Source organism: Bufo gargarizans, chromosome 3 (assembly GCF_014858855.1).
Source record: "Bufo gargarizans isolate SCDJY-AF-19 chromosome 3, ASM1485885v1, whole genome shotgun sequence".
NCBI lineage: Eukaryota > Metazoa > Chordata > Amphibia > Anura > Bufonidae > Bufo > Bufo gargarizans.
Window position 1 is genome coordinate 517,760,449 of NC_058082.1, and position 20,878 is coordinate 517,781,326.

General features: G+C 44.7%; 1 protein-coding gene across 5 annotated transcripts in view; it reads right to left on the reverse strand.

Annotated features, from left to right (window-relative positions):
- CDKL5 (cyclin dependent kinase like 5) overlaps positions 1–20,878 on the reverse strand; it is a 402,014-nt gene that overhangs the window by 242,170 nt on the left and 138,966 nt on the right. For all 5 annotated transcript variants that reach the window (XM_044284001.1, XM_044284003.1, XM_044284000.1 and 2 more), the window contains exon 3: positions 2,035–2,206. In XM_044284001.1, the coding sequence (XP_044139936.1) occupies positions 2,035–2,098 (64 nt within the window). In that variant the 5' untranslated portion in view covers positions 2,099–2,206. The remainder of the gene's footprint in view (positions 1–2,034; positions 2,207–20,878) is intronic.

The following is a 20,878-nucleotide window of genomic DNA, read 5'->3' on the forward strand; positions in this document are numbered from 1 at the left end:
ATGCTGTCAGAGCTTGCTGTGGATAGGACTACAGTTCCTATTATTCCCCTCCTTATCACAGACATTGGGAGGAATTTATCAAAGAATAGCGTTTTACAGAGGTCTTTGTTATCCCCTGTGCCACAGGAAGATGCACTTATGATGTGTCACAAATCTCATCATAAATTAGGCATATCCTCTGGCAGTTAGGGCACCTAAACTGAAATCTATGCCAGCTTATAACTGGCATAGATTTCAATCATGATTGCCTGCTTGCCCCACCCACACTCTGCCCACACCAATCCCCCTATTTTTGGAAAGTGGCAAGGGTGGTGTAGAAATGCCACTTGCACCTAGATTTTGGCGCAATGGGTTAGCGACTTTTTACCCCAGAAAACTGGCATGGGGGATAATAAATCTGCCTGCATTCCCCTCTATCACAAGGTGTAAGAAGGTGCTGTAATTGCTCCCTGTATTCTCTGCTATTCTTGTGTTCATTGACTCATTATCTGCTGTCCAGCACGTGAAATAGTTCCCTAAGGAACCTGGGAGGGGAGATCAGGGATCAATAAAGATACGGAGACATATGATGACCTCCATACTATCAAGAGAGGAGTGAAAACCAGAAGTTCAGAGTACTGGATATCACACGAGCATGAGGGTTATGTCTTATGGCTGCCCATGAGTCTTAAAAAGGCATTTCAGCTATAGATGCTACATAAGTGATATGTTATACTGCATGTAAACCATTTACACAAATCGTTTAAAGATTGGAAAACCCTTTTTATTCTGTCAAAATCAAGATTCTCTGTGTTAGGAGATACCCAAATGCATTTACCTACTCCTCTAACTTAACTCTCATAATGTGCATCTTGTAGAGAGGACCTGTCAGCACTCCTGAAGTGTATTTTAGTAAATACTAGTATTTTGCACCTGGCCCTTACAATCAAGAAGGAAAGGACTAGCAGAGGAAGCAGAAGGAGCAAGGGAGCACAGCAGTCTTTATCCAGAATGAAGCAACTGATCAGTAGGTGAAAGGCATCATTACATCACCTATCATTGCAGGTCACCCTGCAGGGCTTTTGCCTGGTGTAACAGTAAATGTGTAGCCTTGTATCTTTTAATCTAAAAAGAGATTACAAGGACTGGCTTTTAAAGAACTTAAAGGGAATCTGTCAGCAGTTATGACCATGCTAAACTCCTGACTGTACCAGGAAGGGGCTGGGTAGTACAAATATACCATTTGTGGAGCTGTTTTTGTCAGGAGTAGTGTGAATATGAAGTTTGTTTCTGTTCTCTTAAGTGCCCAGGATGGTGTTTCTCTGTAAAGTGCTGTCTACAGAAAACGTGCTAGAGGAAGATTTCAGACTTCACATTTCAATTAAGGCTCCTTTCACACTAGCGTTCGCTGGTCCGCTCGTGAGCTCAGTTTGAAGGAGCTCACGAGCGGACCCGAACGCCTCCGTCCAGCCCTGATGCAGTCTGAATGGAGCGTATCCGCTCAGACTGCATCAGTCTGGCGGCGTTCAGCCTCCGCTCCGCTCGCCTCCGCACGGACAGGCGGACAGCTGAACGCTGCTTGCAGCGTTCGGGTGTCCGCCTGGCCGTGCGGAGGCGAGCGGATCCGTTTAGACTTACAATGTAAGTCAATGGGAACGGATCCGCTTGAAGATGTCACCCTGTGGCTCAATCTTCAAGCGGATCCGTCCCCCATTGACTTTACATTGAAAGTCTGAACGGATCCGCTCAGGCTGCTTTCACACTTAGATTTTTTTCTAAGTTATTAATGCAGACGGATCCGTACTGAACGGAGCCTCCGTCTGCATTAATATGATCGGATCCGTTCAGAACGGATCCGATCAAACGCTAGTGTGAAAGTAGCCTTATACATTTCACTCACAATCTTGTTAAAGCGCACACATATTTTTAAAGAAAGCACCAAATATTTTTAAAGAAAGAATCCAAAGCACATTTATTTTCATATAGTCATCCATTAACACTTTTACAGGTTTTATCATTTGATTCTTGAAATTGTAAAGAAGTGATGACACTTACCTTCACCTACAACTCCAAGGACCTCAAATTTATTCATCACATTACCAAGATTAGGAATCTTCATGAAGACAAACACGACTTATAATAACAGCCACGAAACATGGCAGAATGGATGTATGACGGAGATTCTTCACAGGTTACTTGTCTTCAAATGATTGCATGGCAGTTTTACCTACAGGAGAGAAACGCAAATACAAGTTATTCTCCAACTGTCTATTTTGCAATTGGGTCCACAGGTTCTAGTTATACAAGAATATTTAAATAAAATAAAGTAAATGTTCTTGAGTAAAATGTGATTATTACTGTTGTAGAGGGCAAAAAAAAAGTATTTCTTAGCTGAAATAAAATAGTGATGTCTTAGAAGAATATTGATTGTATATCTGAATGATATGGACACAATTTAGAGAAGGGTCTTTTTTTTCAATAATTTGGATGTTCAAATGTTCAATCTTTTTTCTTCATGGTGGGCTAACAGAGTAAGGTCCCCGATCATATTCACCTTCTATTAGCAAGAGCCACAATATGAAGACTGTTGGTGACTATTGAAATTAGTAGTTGCCCCCTGATACGGTATCAATGAGCATTGTCTAAATCAGGCATCCTCAAACTGCGGTTCTCCAGCTGTTGTAAAACTACAACTCTCACAATGCCCTGCTGTAGGCTGATACCTGTAGGCTGTTCGGGCATGCTGGGAGTTGCAGTTTTGTAACAGCTGGAGGGCAGCAGTTTGAGAATGACTGGTCTAAATGCTTCATTTTCCCTGGAGCCAACAAAAGCTTGTACAAAGGTTCCAAAATGTTGACAACTTGAACATACAGGTTTATTGACAATGTGAGTTTCAGTGTCTCAGAGGGGTTATTTCATACCAAGACATATGGACTTCCTAGAGGAAAGAAATCGTAAGAATGATTTTTCCAGTTAAATCTATTTAAATCACTGAATTACATTTTGAGAAAAAAAAAATAATTAAGCTTGGTTTTCCAACAGATGGTCATGACAAAACAGAATTTCTGCTGTCAGACCATGAATGACGGCTTCACATATTATTATATTATTGGAGTATCCAGTCATAAAGAGAATCACTTTTCTATTTCGATTAGCCAGCAAGAGTTCTGCCAAATATAGCGCTTTATGGATTATCTGCCATATGGAAACTTACAGTCATGAGACAGAAAAGAACAAGAAGTCAGAACATTCTATGTAACGGTAGGAACTGACTGTGATATATTATGAGAGATGAATATTACAAATACATCAGTGGTTCCTAATTTCTGGTCCTCTCGCTTTTACAAAATTATAAATCCCAGCAAGCGGCTATCAGCGTATGCGGGGAGTTGTAGTTCTGCAACAGCAAGAGAGCAAAAGGAATAACATTTACGTATTGCTGATCTAAGGAACCGTATTCTATCTAGAAATATGAAAGCAAATGGATTCTAAACTAATTGGATTAGACCCAAATTTTCCCAAAAATTCTGGTCAAATCCAAAACCAAATTTTTGTTGACTCCATTTAGGTGAATTTCTCAGAATGTTTACTTTTTTTTTTTTTTTTAGATCAGAAGACAGAAAAGATGAAGAAGGAGGATTACATGTCATGAAAAAGGTACAATTTTCAGACAATTTTTTACATAAAAATCCTACAGTGCAGGTTGTTTTTATAGAGGCGGTTTGTTCCCACCAGCATCCATGCACTTACCCGCAGCCGTACATGTTGCTCTCACTTTAAGATTACTAATGCTGTCTTCGTATTAAAGAGCTTGAATGAGTTGCATACAGTCCTAGGAGACCCCAGAATATTATTCACAACTTTTCAGGGCAACTGGAGCGCCTTCGAATCAAATCATCCAACCGATCTGGCCGAATCAAACCCAAATCTAATTTCAAGACATTCGCTCATCACTACTAATGACAGCTCTGTCTGTAGCTTTGTCTGAAATGCCCACACACAGCTTTCAGACATTGCATTCTGTGCACTGAATGGTTTTTGACAGGTGCACAGCAATATGTATGTAGCATGTCCGTTTGTGCACTATGACTGTGAATAAGGTGAATAAGCGTATTTTCTTTCTGTGTTCGTTCCGTTTTTTGTGTGGACCGCATGCGCAATCATTCATTTCAATGGGTCCGCAAAAAAACTGAAGTTACTCCGTGTGCATTCCGTTTCCGTATATACGTTCAGCAAAACAATAGAACATATCCTATTATTGTCCGCATTACGGATAAGGATAGGACTGTTCATTTAGGGGCCAACTGTTCCGTTCCACAAAATACAGAATGCACATGGATGTCATCCGTATTTTTTCCAGATCGCAAAATACATACGGTCGTGTGTATGAGCCCTAAATCAGGACCCATTTCTGTATCCACTTGTGATACGGAGCACACACACCCAATGCACTTATATTGTGGACCAGCTGTTTGCGATCCTGAATACGGGATCCACAGCCATACGGCCGTGTGCTTGAACCCTTAGATACCACCTAATAGTTGCTTTAATTGCACTAATTGGATGCCAAAGTTCTGGTGCAATGCTGGCGACAAATCTTAGGCCACCCTATTCAGCTAAACCACACCTGTTTCCCACAAAGCCACGCTCCTTGCTGAGTGTGGTACAATAAGCGTCATGTGGCTCATGTCATGTGCACCAGAATTCTTGCGCATATTCATTAGTACATTTTCCCAAAAGCAACAAATGACCCATATATGCTGAGCTTCTTCCTGTGATCAAAATTTTGCTACTGGTTAAAATGAATGTTCTCCCATCATTACTGTTCTTATGCTGGGCCCTGAAACCTTGCACATGCGCTGGAAAGAGTTCAAGATAGGGGTCGTTTCACTCAGCGTGATCAACCCTACCAGACAGTATATCTGGTTCACCGTGGTTGCTCATGCTGACAGACAATTTAACACTTTTTTGACATGTGGTGTAATAGTACGTCACATGTCTGGTCTCTAATGATGGCATCTGTGCTGGGAGCCTGCTGTTTCACACAGCAGACACCCGGGGCTGATGTCTGCGGCTGGCGAACAAGGCATCTGAGAGCGTAATAACCGGGCCTGGAATGGCTTCCCCCACAAGCTGTTCATTGTCTGTGAAAGGCCACGGCCTGCTGAGGCTCTAAAGCCTTTTACAGGTATATTCCAATGTAGGCCTGCAGGTGGCAGCACTACATTGGAATATACCGATCTTTGCAAGTTGTAATGGATAACATTCCAATACTTAAAACAAATTGCAATCTAAGGATGGCATGTTATAGTCAACCAGGGTGACTTAAAAAAGTAAAAAAATAAAAAAAAGTTTTAAAAAATAAAAAATTGAAAAGTTCAAATCAATCCCCTTTCCCAAAAATGAAAATAAGCAATTAAAAAAATTAACATCATAAACATCGCTGATTCCGAAAAATGGTAAAAATTATTCCATATGGTGAATAATGAAGTAACAGAAAAAAAATCTAAATGGCCAAAAAATTTTTTTATTGCTTCTTCTCCCCCAAAAATTTTCAAAAAGTCATACACACCTCAAAATGGTATCACTGAAAAGTACAGATTGTCCCCCAATTTTTTTTTTTTTACTATTTTTTTTCAGTATTTAAACTCAATAAAATCTATACAAATGTGGTATCGTTGTCATTGTACCGACCTTTAGAATAAAGCGGACATGTCAGTTTTATTGCATAGTGAATGCCTTAGAAACAAAACCCATAAAACTGTGGTAGCATTGTGCTTTTTTCCAGTTCCACCCGTTTTGAAATTTTTATCCAGCTTCCCACTACATTCTATGCAATATTAAATGGGGCCATTAGAAAGTACAATTAGTCCTGCAACAAACATGCCCTCAACGCTATTTGATCGAAAAAATTAATAAAAAAAATTATGGCTCCTAGACGGCAGAGAGTGAAAAACAAAAATGCAAAAATGGAAAATCACCCGGACTAGAAGGGGTAAACTTCCCCCACCCCATAACTTTTAAAAGTGTTGTCCAATAAAAATACTTGACATTACGAAAATATTCTTTAATATATACCGGTATGCACAAATGTTAAAACGTGCCCGAAGGTGCAGCTTCATTTCAAGCAAGCTGTCTTCATGGGGAATGGTGCAAAACGTTTGGAACTCCTGAAGGAATTACATTTTTGGAAAGGCAATTTCAAGCACAATTTTTGAAAACACTTAAATTCCATTTTGACTACACAATATGCTCAATCGCCTCCATTGTGTAGGAAAAGCAAAGCAGCACAAGCCTGGACAGCTATTTTATCTACAAGCTGTTTTAACTGTTGGACGCCTGCCAATAAAAGAAAAACCTTCCTAACCCAGAGCTGCAAGGACACAGCCAATTGAAAAACTTCCCAGGTGGTTCCAGTGAACAGAACAATTCTTACACATCTGATATTTAACACTGAAGGATAGCAAAACAAAACTGAACTGAATTGGGAATCCTGAGTCCAAGTAGATTTGTCAGCTGTTACTCTCGTTCTGCTAGAGCAATCAGCAGATCCTTGGAGCAAACATTCGGATTTCTACCTAGAAGTCTCCTCCGGGGTCCCAATTATTTTGGGTTGTTTGTGAAAACATGACTCTTGTTAAAACCAGAAACTCAGGTTTTGTCTCATTATGCTCACCATTAAGGCAAATATCATGTACATGTAAAATTAAACTATAACGAAAAGACTTATTTACTACAATTAAACAATCATTCAATGGTGCGATTCAGAAATCCCTAATTAGGACTCCAAGAAAATCTGCTGCTGTTTACGGCACTGATATGTTATCTAGATAATGGTGGAGTGATAAACATAGGGCTGCCCTGGTGGGCAAGAAGTCTACTGATGGAAAGAATTTGGCATACAAATGCAAACTTAATTAGGCCTGATTTATCCTACAGTACATCCCAAGTTAAAAACTGGTATAGGAGGGTTCTTAAAGGGAGTCTGCCAGCCGTGTATAGAGCTGTTCTGGGCGGTTTTAGAGGCGGCTAATGATACCCATCTCTAAAACCACCCAGAACAATGCTATACACCGCCCATTTGTGCCGGTGATGTCACCGGGCTCACTGCTAGGTGGAGGTCTCTGTTTAGCATACTGATGTGAAGCCCGGTACAAACAGACCTTGCCCTGCGCGAAGGAATGCTCCACTCCTACATGGTAAAGGAGTGAAGAGGAGCTTTAAATGTATTTTAGGGGGATTTTATGTGTAGCAAGTATATGTGTAGTATAAAGAAAATGATACATGGTTTTCAATTTAAAGGGGTTCTGCACTTTGTTTAAACTGATGATCTATCCTCTGGATAGAGCATCAGCTTCTGATCGGCGGGGGTCCGACACCCGGGACCCCCGCCAATCAGCTGTTTGAGAAGGCAGCGCCGCCGCACTCCTTTACCATGTAGGAGTTCAGAGTTATGTGCAGTGTTAGTTTTCCACCACACATAGGGGGAGATTTATTAAACTGGTGTGAAGTAGAACTGGATTAGTTGCCCATAGCAACCAATCAGATTCCACCTTTCATTTCCCAAAGGAGCTGTGAAAAATTAAAGGTGGAATCTGATTGGTTGCTACGGGCAACTAAGGGTATTTTCACACTAGCGTTATTCTTTTCCGGTATTGAGTTCTGTCCTAGGGGTTCAATACTGGAAAAAAACTGATCAGTTTAATCCTAATGCATTCTGAATGGAGAAAAATCAACACACCTAGCTCTGCTACATCCATACACCGTATACTAGGGTGGAACGCACGCACTTCCGGGGGCCGGTCCTCACCGCTCCGCTGGCTTCCGGCATTTGCTTGATCTACCGGCCCAACGGTGTCTCCCCGATCGTTGGGGGGGGGAGGGCCGGTTCAGCTTACCAAGCGGCGACGCCTCAAGTCCGGCGTGGCAGCCGGTGCACACGGGCGTGCGTTCCAGGCTGGAACGCACTCCTCTTCCGTCGCCCACAATGACGTCACCCTCCCCTTCCCCGTCGCCCTGGCTGCATGGTGAGCTTGCGTTCCACGCCGGGCGTGGGATCACGGGCGGCCGGGCCGGACGGGGAGGGGAGGGAGGAGGTGCCAAGAATCAATGATCAAGATTCCATTGTCCATTAAATAAATGCATGCGCAAAAAAAAAAAAAAAAAAAAAACAACCCCAAGGGGGGAATGACATTAAGGTACGTTTTGGGGTAAGCCCGCCATAGTCCGCAAAAAAAAAAAAAAAAAAAAAAGAAAAAAAGGGAAGTTAAATGGATTCACAGACAAACCCGCCATATAGTAAAAAAAAAAAAAAAAAAAAATTTTTTTGCTGAAAACCCGCCATAAAAAAAAAATAAAAAAAAATTAATTTGCTTGAAACCCGCCATATAGTAAAAAAAAAAAAAAAAGAGGAAAATTAGTTTATTGGAAAACCCGCCATATAGTTAAAAAAAAAAAGAAAAAAAAAAAGGGAATTAGATGTACGGGAAAACCCGCCATACAGGAAATGAATTAAAATAAATTATTTTAAATTCGGGGGTCCACGTGGGGACCGGTCGGGCTCCTTCCCACTTCGGCTATCGGGTCACATCCGAGGGGTCTTGGTTCCCTGGTTCGCCCAGGCCATCATGTTTGTCAGGTCACCAAGTCGTGGTCTGCCGGTTACAGTCGGGTGGCCGGTCATGGTTGGTGGCGCCCCCTCCTTCCCTGGTACGCCCAGGGCTCGGCTCACTCCTGGTACGCCCGGGTCTTCACGTTTCTTGTCTTACATACGGGTTCACGCACCTGTCCTTCGACTGCAGGTCTCCCTAGGCGGCCATCTTCGGCTTCTCCCCTGGGCATTCTTGCTGTCCGTAAATCCGAAGTTCATGGCTTACCACTGCCCTTCGCGGGCCGCTGCTACGCGCAGCCTCTATTTTCAGGGCTACGCGCCTTCTCTCCTGTCAAACCGCCTGGTTCGCCCAGGCGGCTCTCTTCGGTCAGGTGTCCAATCCGATGCGCTCGGATGGTCGCTTGGCCTTAGGGTGAGCCCCAGCCTGGCCAGTTCGCCTGGTTCCGCAGGTTGAGGGACACCCATGGCCTCTGCACTCTCAAATGTTTCGCCTGTTGCTTTATTTACAGGAGTTTTTGTTCCCAGTTCTCCGTTCCTTTTTCGGTCCTGTTCAGGTAAGTTCGTGCCGGCACCACCTCGGTCCCAATCAAATCGTAACCACGCGTTAATTACCTTCGTCTGTTCGGCTAGGCCAGGTTCGTCGGAACCGTCTTGCGAATTCCGTTACCGGTACGTGTCTCTCTGTCGTGCACCAATTTAATCTCCAAGTACGTCATCACCTTCTCTTTTTCTTTTTTTTTTTCCTCCTCTCTTTCTTTTTCTTTTCTCCCTTTACGTTGTCATGCCTTATATTTTTTAGCTGCTCTGCCATGTCTCGAGCCTCGGATATGGAGGACGGCCTTTCCATCTCCGGCTCGATCGCATCAAGCCAAGCGGGTCCCTCGTCCCTTCGGAGCTGGACCATCCCGAAGCTATTGGCCGAGTTAAACCGGAGGGGCATTCCACACCCGGCCACCGCTAGAAAGGCAGAGTTGTATAAACTGCTTATGACCAGCCCTAGCACCACGGCCGTACAACCGGAGGCGTCGGCCATCCAGTTGTCCCTGGTGCAGCTGCAGGCAACCCTGAATTCCCTGGTGGACTCGGTAGCGGACGTTCGGGCTAGAGTTTCGGAGCTTGAAGGCCGGCCACCCGTGGTACCCCCGGCTCCCCTTCCACTGATGACCCCATCTACATCAGGCTGGCTGGCTACAGGTACGCCAAGACCCATTCCACAGGTGTCCCCCTCTCACTTCATCCCTGACAACCTTAAAAGAGACATCCTGGCGGGGAAAGATGTCAATTTGGCATCAATCCTCATTGCCGCTCAAGATGTGCCCGAAAACCGGGTCATCAACTGTGGTGATGTGTCGGTGGTCCTTCGGGCCAAGGATTCACGGCTCAACCGCAAGTTGTCCATCCCGGAATTTGTCCTGGCCTTCAGCCTCTTCAGGGACATCGTTTGCACCGCGCAGCCAGAGAGAAGGGAGGAGCTGGACAGCTATTTGTACCTAGTCACTGACTTGGGGCACAAATACGGTGGGTCGGCCTTCTATGACTACCACCGTTCCTTTGCGGCTAAGGCGGCGGCAGCCCTGGCCCAGTTCCAGTATGTCACCAGCTGGTCCTTGATTGATACCGAGCTTTTCTGCCGTCACTTCGCTGGCCTCAGGGCTCCCAACTGTGCGACATGTCAGTTGATTTTCCACTCCTCTGAATGGTGCCCCAATACCGCGCACCCGTCTCAGGACAGGCCCATCCCGGGGACCTCTGGATCATTTCCTGCCAACCCCTCCACAGACAAGCTCGGCAGACCCATTGTCTACCTGGGAAGGAGCCAGGTCTGCAATAACTTTAATTCAGGGGGGTGCTCTTATGCCAGCTGCCGATCGCTCCATGTCTGCTCCCTGTGCTTCAGGGCCCACCCACGGTCCGCCTGCCCAAAGAAGTCTTCCAAGGGTTCCTGACTAGCGGACATCAACGTGAACCTCTTGGCGGCGCTCCTTCGCGACCACCACGATCAGAACTTCGTGGCGTTCTTGTTGGCAGGCTTCCGCAAGGGGTTCCACACAGGGCTCATCGCTCTGCCACAGGTGCCCTGGGAGGGCAAGAATCTGCTGTCCGCCACCCTGGACCCACCGGCAACCAGCGAATTGCTCCAGTCGGAGGTATCCTCCGGTCGGTCATTCACTACCTCGACGATTTTCTTGTTGTCGAGGAGCCACAGAGCGGGTCCGGCATACTTTCCATCCTCCTCGAATTGTTTGCCAGTCTGGCTGTTCCGGTCGCGGAGGCTAAGACTGAGGGTCCGGCCACGAGGTTATCTTTCTTGGGCATCATCCTGGATTCAGTTCTGTTGCAAGCCAGCCTACCAGAGGAGAAACTCGCTCAGTGTCGGGAGGTCATTTCCCATGCGGCAGCCACGGGATGCCTCACTAGAGTCGAGCTGCAGTCTCTTCTGGGGCGGCTCAACTTTGCCTCCAGGATTATGCCCCAGGGGAGAACCTTCGTGTCAAGGCTACTCCAGCTTCTTCCCTCGGCACCCGAACAGGACAGCGTCATCCGTTTGGACGGCCAGGCCATGGCGGACCTGGCTATGTGGAAGCTGTTCCTGTCCCGGTGGAACGGTGTCTCCTTTTTCGTGTCACCTTGGTCTTCCTCCTGCCCGACTATTTTTTCAGACGCAGCGGCATCTTGCGGCTACGCTGCCATTTGGGGTCCCCAGTGGCTAGCAGACCAGTGGCCCAGCGCCATCTTAGAGGAGGCTGAATCCATCCGCACCTCCTCTTTGTTGGAGTTATACCCCATTGTGGCAGCAGCTCAGGCTTGGGGCCACCTCTGGGCCAACTTGCCGGTGATGTTTGTGACAGATAACCAGGCCTTGGTCGACATATTGGCCAAGGGCAGGGCCAAGTCCCCCAAAATCATGGCGCTGTTGCGCCAGCTGGTTTGGCTGGCCCTGTCACATAACTTCTACGTGCACTGTAGCCACATCCCGGGGGAGAAAAATATATCAGCCGACGCGCTGTCCAGGTTTAATTTCGAACTTTTCTTCCAGGTAATGCCGGAGGCCGAGCCACGCAGATTTCCCACCCCGCCCTTCAGTTCCCTGACAATGGACTAAGCGTACTCATCGCGTCAGCAAGGGACCTGGCGCAGCAGTCCCTTGCCCCCAACACGGCCAGGAACTACCTTTCAGGCCTAAGAACCTTCCAGGAGTCCTCACGCCTGCACCCGCAGGCTGGCCTGGAAGACATTCCCCACGTCATGGCCTTCATCGCCCATTGTCACCACCAGTTACACCTCTCCTACAACACCATTAAGTTGTACCTAGCGGGCGTGCAACACCACACCATGCTCCGCAATCCGGGGGGCGGGTCCATTTTTTCTGCACATGCGGTCAAGGCCACCTTGCGAGGGGTCCAGAAGGGCGGGCCCAATGCCCCGTCCCGCAGACAGGGCATCACGGGGGAAATGTTCCGGAAATTATCTTCAGCCCTGGATGGTGCTCCTTTTGGGCCCTTTCCCAGCTTGGTCATCAAAGCTGCCATGTACTTAGCATTTTATGGCTTCCTTAGGCCGGGCGAGTTCACGTGCGGTTCGGCGGGACAGTGCAGCCTGCACAGAGAGCAGCTGGTGAGGGGGATTGACCATTACGCGCTGAAGATAATTACCACCAAAACCAGTCAAACTGGCCCCCCGGTGGAGGTCCAGTTCTTTCCCACTAGCAATGAATGGTGTCCGATACGGGTATTTGACCGGCTCATCCTCGCCCTCCGGGAGGAGCCACCTCACAGCCCTCTGCTACCCCATCTGAAGGGAGCTCTCACCACAGCGCAATTCATCGGCCACATCCGCACGGTGGCGGCTGGCTTGGGATTAGACTCAGGAACGATATCCGGTCATTCCTTCCGCATTGGTGCCGCCTCCGCGGCTTCCCGGCGGGGGGTCCCCGCCCATGTGATCCGGAAGATGGGGAAATGGCGTTCGTCTTGCTTCGCCAGGTACATACCTAACCCGCAGGTGGAGATTTCGCTGGCTTTTCGGTCTTTGGTGTTATAAGGTAATAAAGTCTTACACCTTAACTATTGTTGTCATTTTTGCCCCCTTTTAGGCTACTCTCATACCCGGCTCCAGGCACACCCCAGCCGGTTAGGTTCCAGGCAGGCACTCTGCCCTAGTCTCGTATTTAGCCTCGACCACAAGTATGGATATGTAACAATTTTTATCATTGTAAGTTCAATAAAAGTTTTTTGTACTTGTTCAAACTAAGCTGTTCTGAGTCCAGTTTTGGTTTAAAATACGTAATTGCTTGAGAACAGCGTATGTACCGGGCGTTTTTTCGCTCTGCGTATATTTGGAATTGTGAACGGAACAGGAAACACAGCTCCGTTGTTACGGCAGCGTATTGATGCGACGTGAGCTGCCGTAACCTGGCACTGCCACTACACTTTGAACAGAACTGTGCCCCTTGTTCTATTCAAGAACTAGTTATGGCTCTGGAGGCTGCAGGGAACAGATGATCGGTGGGGGTGTGGTGTGTTGGAACGTCACTAATCAGATATTAATATCAATATCAATATGATCAAATAAAGTTCAATTCTTTGCTGCACATCAAACAGAGCGCTGTTTCTTAGGGCTCATGCACATGAACGAAATTTATTTCCGTGTCTGTTCCCTTTTTTTTTTGCGGACCGTATGCGGAATCATTCACTTCAATGGATGCACACAAAAAAAACGGAAGTTACTCCGTGTGCATTCTGTTTCCGTATGTCCGAATTTCCGTTCCGCAAAAAAACAGAACATGTCCTATTATTGTCTGCATTATGGACAAGGATAGTACAGTTCTATGAAGGGCCGGCTGTTCCGTTCCGCAAAATACAGAATACATACGGATGTCATCTGTATTTTTTGCGGATCCATTTTTTGCGGACCGCAAAATACATACGGTCGTGTGCATGAGCCCTTAGTTGAAGAACTGAGCTAGTTTTGCAGTGACCTCAGTGACCAGAGGATGAAACATGTTGGAAGTAAATAAGGGTGATTGTAGGGTAACCAGAAATAGGGTACTGCGAGGGCGGGAGTAATCTTTGGGGTATTAGGGCGAGTGCTAGTAGTGTGTAACTAAGGCATACGCATACAGAACTCCAGGTTTTGCAGTTTAACATGAGTATCTTTATTAATCCAGCCGTAAATATGCATCATTGTTACAGTAATGACCTCAACATGATGCGGCCCTTTATCAAGCTGGTATAATAGTGCAAGAACAAAGAGCAGAAATGCCTATTACAATATGATTTAGAGAATTCATATAGCATCTTACTAATAGTATATAATGTGAATTGTCTAGATATTGTAAAGGGCGTTTCAGATTTTTGTACCTTCTTTTTTGTGCACTATTATATCAGATTAATAAAGTGCCATGTATCAAGTTAAGGTCCGAAATGTTCACTGCTGTAACAATGATGCATATTCCCTGTTCCATTTCATGTTAGGTTAATTTCATATCTGCACTTTTCCTTTCCGCTATTGAGATCCGTCATAGGATCTCAATAACGGGGGAAAAAGCCTCAGTTTGTCCCCATTCATTGTCAATGGGGACAAAACTGAACTGAAGGGAACGAAGTGCACCAGAATGCATTCCGTTCTGTCTGGTTGCGTCCCCATCGCGCACAGAATAACACTGCAAGCAGCGGTTTTTTTGTCTGCAATGTGGTGCGGAACAAGACGGATCCGTCCTGTCTCACAATGTAAGTCAATGAAGACGGATCCATTTTCTCTGACACAAAAGAAAACGGATCCGTCCCCCATTGACTTACAATGGCGTTCAGGATGGATCCGTCTTGGCTGTTTTAGAGATAATACAACCGGATCCGTTCAGAACGGATGCAGACGGTTGAATTATTATGACAGAAGTGTTTTTGCTGATTCATGATGGATCCAGAAAAAACGCTGGTGTGAAAGTAGCCTTAAACTGCAAAACCTGGAGTGGAGAGGGATGATGAGTGCTGTGGTCAATACATATCTAAAAACATGTAACTAACCAGGACAGGAAACATCTCCTTTCCCAAAACAGATTACCTATGCGTAAAGTCCAACCCTGAAATGTCCCCCGTTCTGCCTTCTGGTGAATGCGCAGGTATTCTGGTGGACCTTTCAGTTTTCTTGTTCAGAGCGTTTACATTTGGTCTAAATCTAATGCATACTGTGCCAGGCTCTTGACACTTTTATGGTACTATGCAATCATGTCCGTGTGAATTGTGTTACATAATATATGTGGTTTAAATGTTATTGACGAAATGTATGGTTTTAAGGACTAAGGTTTTTAGGGGTAATCCAATAAAAGTTATGTCTTAAAGCGGTTCTCAGGATATGTCATCCATATCAGACCATGGAGGCCAACACCTGGTAACCACACCAATCAGCTGGGGAGCTGGAAACTAAGTACAGAGCAGAAGTTTCCGGCTCTGGCATATTGCAGCTCAACTTGCTTTGAACTGAACAAGCTGTGTCTCCAGTTCAATACACTGTATAGTCTCCAATGCCACAGCAGCACGAAACGGCTGATTAGTAGGGATAGGTCTTGGGGATAGGTCATCAATATCTGTAAGGTAGAGAATCTCAGCCTTGCTGTACTGAATATTATGATGAGAATATGAGTGTGAGGAATATGGATGATCATTTACTGGCAGCCCTGATTGTTATTTGATTCATCTTTTGGCATGTACACAGTCAGTGTACATGCAAAATATGTTCTCACCCCCCAGCCATCTGCTGTCAGCTAGCAAGGGAGAAAGCCCCAGGGGTCCAGGCTTCAAGGAGGTCCCAGGTGGATAAAGTCATACCTCAACCAGCCAGGTTGGAGGCAAGCTAATCCTGCAGGAAAGCTCCCAGCAGGGGGTCTCAGCCTTTGCCCAGGATCTTGGCACCTACAGAAACCACAAAGCAGCACCATGTTTGGACTCTAGTTGTAGCCAGAACCCAGGCGGATCAATTGGGCCCGGGACCATCTTCCTGCGACATGCTGGTCTGGGGCTATAGGCCCTAAGGGGTTTTATGGTTCATTTTATGCCAGCACAAGCGAAGGAGGAGTGGACCCTACCCATATGCAGGGAGGGGAGCGGCTGGCTACAGGTCATAAGCCCATGCAAGCCAGGAGGCGGTGTCTTTTCTGAAGGGGGTCACATTGTGCTAATGTGTTTGGAGAGACCGTGAACCAGCTGACATCACTGCCCCCACGTGACTGCAGCCAAGGACTATTCCACTCTCATAACCCAAAGGAACTTTCTTCTACCCGGTAACTGACTTTTGCTCTGCCTAATCCTGTTGTACATATATCACCTGTATCTGTAACCTCAGACCTACTGCATATATTTTCTGTGTATATTGTGTTATATCTAGTGTGCCCTAAAGGCGATTAAATATATAATTTAATCTTGTATCTCGATCACGAATCCCTGCGTCCGTGTTTCGGCCTAGTTATAAGCTACCACGGGTTGGTTTCTTACCCTAATATAATGCCGTTAGCGGACCGGGCTTATATCAAACGAGAAGCTGGTGGCTAAGGATGCGCTGTTTCACTGCAGCAGTGAAAAGGCTCTCTCAGCTTGTTGACTCTCTGTGCCCGCGTGGACAGGAGGTGTCTGTGTAAACTGTACCAAGCTGATCTTACCTGCTCCTCTGGAGGGCGTAACGTCACGCTTTGGTAACCCGTGACCATACCGCGTCTCATGAGCTCAACGTAGGTGACGTCAAGTGGGCACGAGGTCTTGTTTTCGTCACAATAAGTTATTTTTCAATGTAAATGGTTAGCATCTATAACTGTTATAAAAACACACTGCAAAACCAAAAGTGTGAACACACCAAAAGTTTGGCAGAGATTGGGTGGTATCTTTTGTAGCTTATTATGGAGATGGAACCATCTCCTATTGACAGAAAGGTTATCCAAGTGTTAACTCGTCAAACATACGCCATGTGAACACCCTTTGACGTATTCTGCATAACAGACGCTATTCTAGATACGGTAGGTTTTATGTTTTGCGTCTAGATGTTTATGGTGTGAGTAGAGCCTTACAAGTATACAGACGGCTTTACACAGAGGTGCATCTTGCCTTTCTGTTGCCTGAGGTGAAAACTTAAACAGTGCCCTCCCCCATGACAGTTTCTTAACCTAACCCCTTTCCTTCAGCGCTACTGTTACTTGGACATACTTGGAAAACATTACATACAAAACATACAGGGTAATACAGCGCCACATACCTCTTACATCCAGTGATGTCTCTGCTGATGTAGACATTCTCTTTCCTTATCTTCTCCATTAAGACCAGACCACCATGATGATTTCCATCAGCCATCTCTTGTCTCTGCAGAGTTTAACAACTACTTTTTCATCCTACTGCCCACCATCTGAACACCCCATCCGGCCATCTCTAATACTGTGCTCACTCTGTTTCCCAATACTATACTGCAGAAACAGATAATCTCCCCCCCCCCCCCCCCAGATAGTTCCCCTTCAATAACTATTGGCACACAGTGCCCTAAAAAATGACTGTGCCCAGCATATAGTGTCCCTGAAACTTATAGTGCCGAAAACATAGTGTCCTCCAAAAATAATTGTGCTAAGCTGATACTGTGCCATGGTGCCTCCCAATGTAAGAGTACCCCCAAAAGTCCCACCAATAGTAAGAATTATCTGCAAGAGTGCACTATGTGTTAACAGTGCACCCAATAGTAATAAGGTCCTTCACTTTCCCCCCAGAGATAATAATGCCCCCATAGTGCACCCTTTAGTAATAATTCCCCCTATAATGTGTGCCTGTACCAAAAATCCCCTCTTATAATGTGTGCCAGTACAAAAAATTAGCCCTTATATTGTTTACCAGTAAAATAATTCCCCCTTGCAATGTGTGCCAGTAAGTAAAAAAACAAAAACCTTTTAGTGCCCCATGTAGAAGAAATGTCCCCATAGTGGCCACCTTAGAATGTGTGCCAGTACAAAAATGCTCCATTACAATGTGCGTTAAGTGCAAAAAATGCCCCACTATGTGCTAGTACAAAAATGCTCCCTTGTAACGCGTGTGAGTACAAAAAACAACCCCTTTTAGTGCCCCCAGAATTTCCCCATAGTGGCCCCCTTATAACGTATGCCAGTACAAAAATGCTTCTTTTTACAGCCACAATGTCCCCATAGTGCTTTCTCCAATTACAAAATAATGACCCCCACCCCATTGTGGCCCAACGCCTGCTGCAAAATAAAAATAATAAAATCAAATATTTACCTCCATTCTGCTGTCAGCGATAGAGTGCAAGACACAGACCTCTTCTAGTCTGTGCCCTGAGCTCTATGCAGCCTGGCTCAGGCAGCGCGATAGGTATGACACCGGCCTCTGATAACTACAGGAACTAGGACTAAAGCCTATTAGAGGAAACGGTGGGCCAGGGAGACATCGCTCCCATGCCCCGTCGCGGCATTCAACTGTATTGCTGTCCTGTGTACAGCGATGTAGATGAATATGTAGAGATGAGCGTTTCCACAATGGAAGCGCTCATTGCCCATGGCCTTTCCGCTGCCCCCCTCTTGCCCCTACCTGGTGCTGTCTCAGGCAATCTCCTCACCTTTCCTCATTGGTGGTGCATCCCTGGCTTTACCTCAACCAAAGAAATGCACAAGCACGGCCATGGAAAGAAAGCTTGCGCTGTATCAGGTAATTTAACCCTATGTATATTTCTCATACAGTATCTAATAATATAAAATATAAACATACCATTTTATACTAATTTACAATATAAGGACACCACCTCTATCTTACAGAACGGCTGCATGCAAACAGTTGATGTTAAAATTCCATCCCGGTAGGAGTTTTAAATTGATATCGGCCCTCGAACCCAAGAATTAGAGAGCTGAAAAGGCTTTTCTAATTAGCACTTGTTTTGTTCAGACATAGAGGATGAGCAATTTTCATTACATAATCAAGTGGAGCGCAGATTTCATAGAAAGCAAAGGTCAAATGCTAGTTATAATGAAGCAAATCAGCAAAACTGGGCAGCGTCCAGTCCCCGGCACACTGTACCTGACACTCTGTCAGGATAGCACACTGTGTGGGGGGCTGTAGGCCCGGAATGTAGGAAGAACGTCATTACAAATTCTAATCCAATAAACAAGGGAAGTTATCACAGAGGCTACCATCCAAAGGAACCCAAAATAGACTTTTCTCCCAACAGTTTATAAAAATAACATTTATTAAGATTAGGAAAATGAATTGTTTAGAATTATCCATCAATGATGGTTCATGCAAGGTGTACCCACAGGCTGTGTTATACAGTAAGCGCACCAAGGCAGTCTATTATTTACAGCAAGGATACCCCATGTAATGCTTTATTTTGTTATGTGTACATATTGGGCCTTCTTTTAAACAACATATAGAGATAAAGGTAATGGAACTGAACAAAAAACGTAATTAATGGATTTCATACAGATATGCTATTAGGTTCTGCGGAAATAATACCTGGTACTGCACCCTTTCTCAAATGTTGCTTATGAGTGAAAAACTTTTTATCACCCCTTTATGAAAATGTTTTTTTCCTTTGCAATGATTGAGCTGCTTCTTGAATCCACAAACCATTTCAACCCCCCTACAGTATCTCAATGGGACTTACGTTGCCCAGACCCCATTAATTACTGAGTGTTCGGCCAACCGCTATCTATCTATACTAGCCCACACAGTTTCAGTGGGGAGAGAGGTCCTGCCAAACACCTCTAGCGGCAGCTTAGCCCCCAAGAGGACGAAAGCATAAAGCATGGAAATTCAGTTCAACCGATCCTTTCTCCTCCATAATTATCTGTTTGGGGAGAAATCAGAGCTCCCCATTCGGGATTGGCAAACAGTAGCCAATGTGTATAGGGGCCTTTAGATCTGGTCTTTAATGTGCCATTAAAGAATCCTCTGTATCTTTTTTCACAATGCTATTAGAGGTTGCTTGGAGCCTCCATTGGCAAATTGTCACATTTGATTGCAAGAATAGTTCCGCATGCAACCCTGATGCTGTCAAAACAATAGACCCAACTGTATGTCAATCTGTTCCTTCTAATTCCAATGGGATCTATAGTATGAATGGATGAATGACATACAAATGAAAGCCCCAATGCAGATGTGAACATAGCCTCACTGGTATTTTTAGGCTTACAATTACGGGTCTGTTTCAGGCTGTTGCGATGTTAGCTTCTAGGTTTATCGGCCTTTAAATCATATCTAAAATTTTTACGACATCTCAGCATAACCTGCCATATAGACATGAGTGATGGTACTATAGTCAAGCATTACGTGACTTATATCTGGCTTTTTTTAGTGGTAGGATACATCTATATATTTCATTATCCCTGAGCTTGTAGTTGGATACTAGCTGTAATGATGTCTGTCCATAGACTACATATAGAAACAGGAGATTCAGCTCCATAGCTCTCCCTCCCACTCACTCAAAAGCACAATACTGGATATTACAGAGAAATACTGAGAAGTACAGATCTTAATAAAGAATTTGGGATGAGATATAACACTTACTATGAGCCAAGAATTTCAAATTTACTTAATCAGCAAAGCATTACAATACTTTTTTTTGCAGAGTGCTGTTGCATTGTATTATAATTTTTTTTTCACTGTTCCTGACTCCTACCCTTCAATACACTTTTATTGTATGATGGGATCTGAGCTGGCAGTCTGTCTTAGCCTTGGGATTATCACCGAATTCGGGAAGAATGTTAGATTGTAAAAAAGGAAAGGTAAAAACAGCTAATAACTCTAGAACAAGGCATTTTTCTCTGATAAGATATATTACAAAGTTTCTTAAATTCACGTGTACTACAAATTTATGCAAATTTGAGTGAAAGGTTAGTGACCATTTAAGTAAACCTTAATAAGTATATTTAAAAAAAAAAAAATCACAATTATATATGGCGCTGAAGACTTACAAGACATGAACAGATTGGTGTTGACAAAAAAAAATATAACCAGCATTTATTTATAATCTGAAGATTATTCTAATGATGCTCTATGCCAACTTAGATATCCTTGCATATCAGAACAGTCTTTACTTGAAACATTTAGGGGGGCTCTCTCACCTCCCTAGCTCAGAATATAACTTAGGAAGCTGAAGATCTCAATGTTTCCCTCTTTGTGCCATCTTTTGATAGCCAGATCTCCAATGATGTACACTTAGTAACTTTGTAATATACATAAATGTACTTTATAAAACTGCTCCTTGGAATGTATCCTAGTTAGGATGACTCATAGTACACATAACTAATAGACATTA